Source organism: Morone saxatilis, unplaced genomic scaffold, assembly GCF_004916995.1.
Source record: "Morone saxatilis isolate NCDOM2014 unplaced genomic scaffold, NCSU_SB_2.0 Contig3, whole genome shotgun sequence".
In the NCBI taxonomy this organism is placed as follows: domain Eukaryota; kingdom Metazoa; phylum Chordata; class Actinopteri; family Moronidae; genus Morone; species Morone saxatilis.
Window position 1 is genome coordinate 3489826 of NW_023339873.1, and position 1471 is coordinate 3491296.

The following is a 1471-nucleotide window of genomic DNA, read 5'->3' on the forward strand; positions in this document are numbered from 1 at the left end:
ATAAGTAATGTAATCCTAATAAATATAATGTTGCTTTAAGAATTAAAAGGTTCATTGCTCTTTGAAAGAGTGTACCTGCATTATTATTCCCACTATTGTATCAGTGGCATTAAACATTACAGTAACTGTTTATCCAAACTATTTCTATATTCATATGAATGTAAACTGTCAATGCTACAAACATTTGTGTGAAAATGGCTCTTGAAATACAAAATATATATAAATGAACATACCACAGGGCCAGTTGTTATACCTCCACTTCATGACTATTTTCTCATCAGGTATCTGGTGGAGAGAGAATTCCTTGTTAGGAGAAAGTATTCACTTCATATAAAAGATGTTCTAGAATAAAAATAGGAATTAAACTCCACACTGCTGATATACACTTGAATATATTCCCTATTATTTGATGGTTTTAAGGTTTAACATCAGTCTTACCAGCTCTGTGAATTCACCAAAAACATTTCCCTCTAGCAGACGGAACTTTCCGCCCCTCTCTCCGTCCACTGTCGCTGGAGCGTGTGTGAACGCCTGGACCATCTGCAGATGGACAAAAGACACTTCAATCAGACAGGCGACACTGATAATGGTCAGACGAGGTCTAATCCGAGTACCTGTAACATTAAAATGTGGATTATTCTGTCAGATACGGCGGATTAACGGGTGAAGCTCACCTCCTGGTTGAGGAAGACCCTGTAGAGATCCGCTGGTGAGGTGAGGAATGTTTCTCTAATGCTGAATTTACAGGTGGGGATCTTGACGCCAGTGTTGATTGGAGCAGTTGTGCTGCTCGAGGAGGAAATCTGTTCAAATAAGAGAACAAAAGGAAAGATCAGCTGCACTGCCGCAAGGAAAACACGGTGCTGGTTCATTACTGGTGCTTCTGTTACAGTAAATAATTCAGGGCCAGAGCTTTGTCTGAAAATGTTAGCGCACAAACCTGAGTCTTATCCTGCTTGGCTTTGGACTGTGAAGTGGACTGATGCTTGGCCACACCGTTGGCTGTAGGCAGGATCATTCCCTGTGTGAACTCTGCAATAAAAGCACTTTTTTTAAACTACAGAACAGCTTTTTCTTCATCACCACTGAATTAAAAGCTATTTTCTAACAGCCAAACACAAAGGAATCTGCCTTCAGAGCAGCAACAGGGAACATTCATTTATTTTTGTAGATTCTGCCGACCCCTGTGGACCCGTTTCATTGATTTCAAGGGGAATCCAACCAGTGGAAGGCATTAAGAATAAGTACATAGAAAAAGCCAATCTTCTCGCTGATGGTCTCATGTGCTTATGTAGTTCATACAGACTCATCAGTATTACATTAAAGGTCCAGTGTGTAATATTTAGGAGGACTTATTGGCAGAAATGGAATATATGACTTTAGAATGAGCCTTTTATATCTACAGAAACAGTGAGTCTTTAGACTGTCTGCCCAGACGGGACAAACCAAGCACTGGCTTTATATAGGGGAG

At 40.2% G+C, this 1471-nt stretch overlaps 1 protein-coding gene across 1 annotated transcript in view; it reads right to left on the reverse strand.

Annotated features, from left to right (window-relative positions):
• Window positions 1-1471, reverse strand: part of LOC118337496 (activator of 90 kDa heat shock protein ATPase homolog 1-like) — a 5288-nt gene that overhangs the window by 975 nt on the left and 2842 nt on the right. Inside the window, exons 5-8 of the mRNA XM_035674565.1 lie at window positions 941-1032; window positions 675-803; window positions 439-540; window positions 234-285 (exon numbers count right to left, since the gene is read on the reverse strand). Of these exons, the coding sequence (XP_035530458.1) occupies window positions 234-285; window positions 439-540; window positions 675-803; window positions 941-1032 (375 nt within the window). The remainder of the gene's footprint in view (window positions 1-233; window positions 286-438; window positions 541-674; window positions 804-940; window positions 1033-1471) is intronic.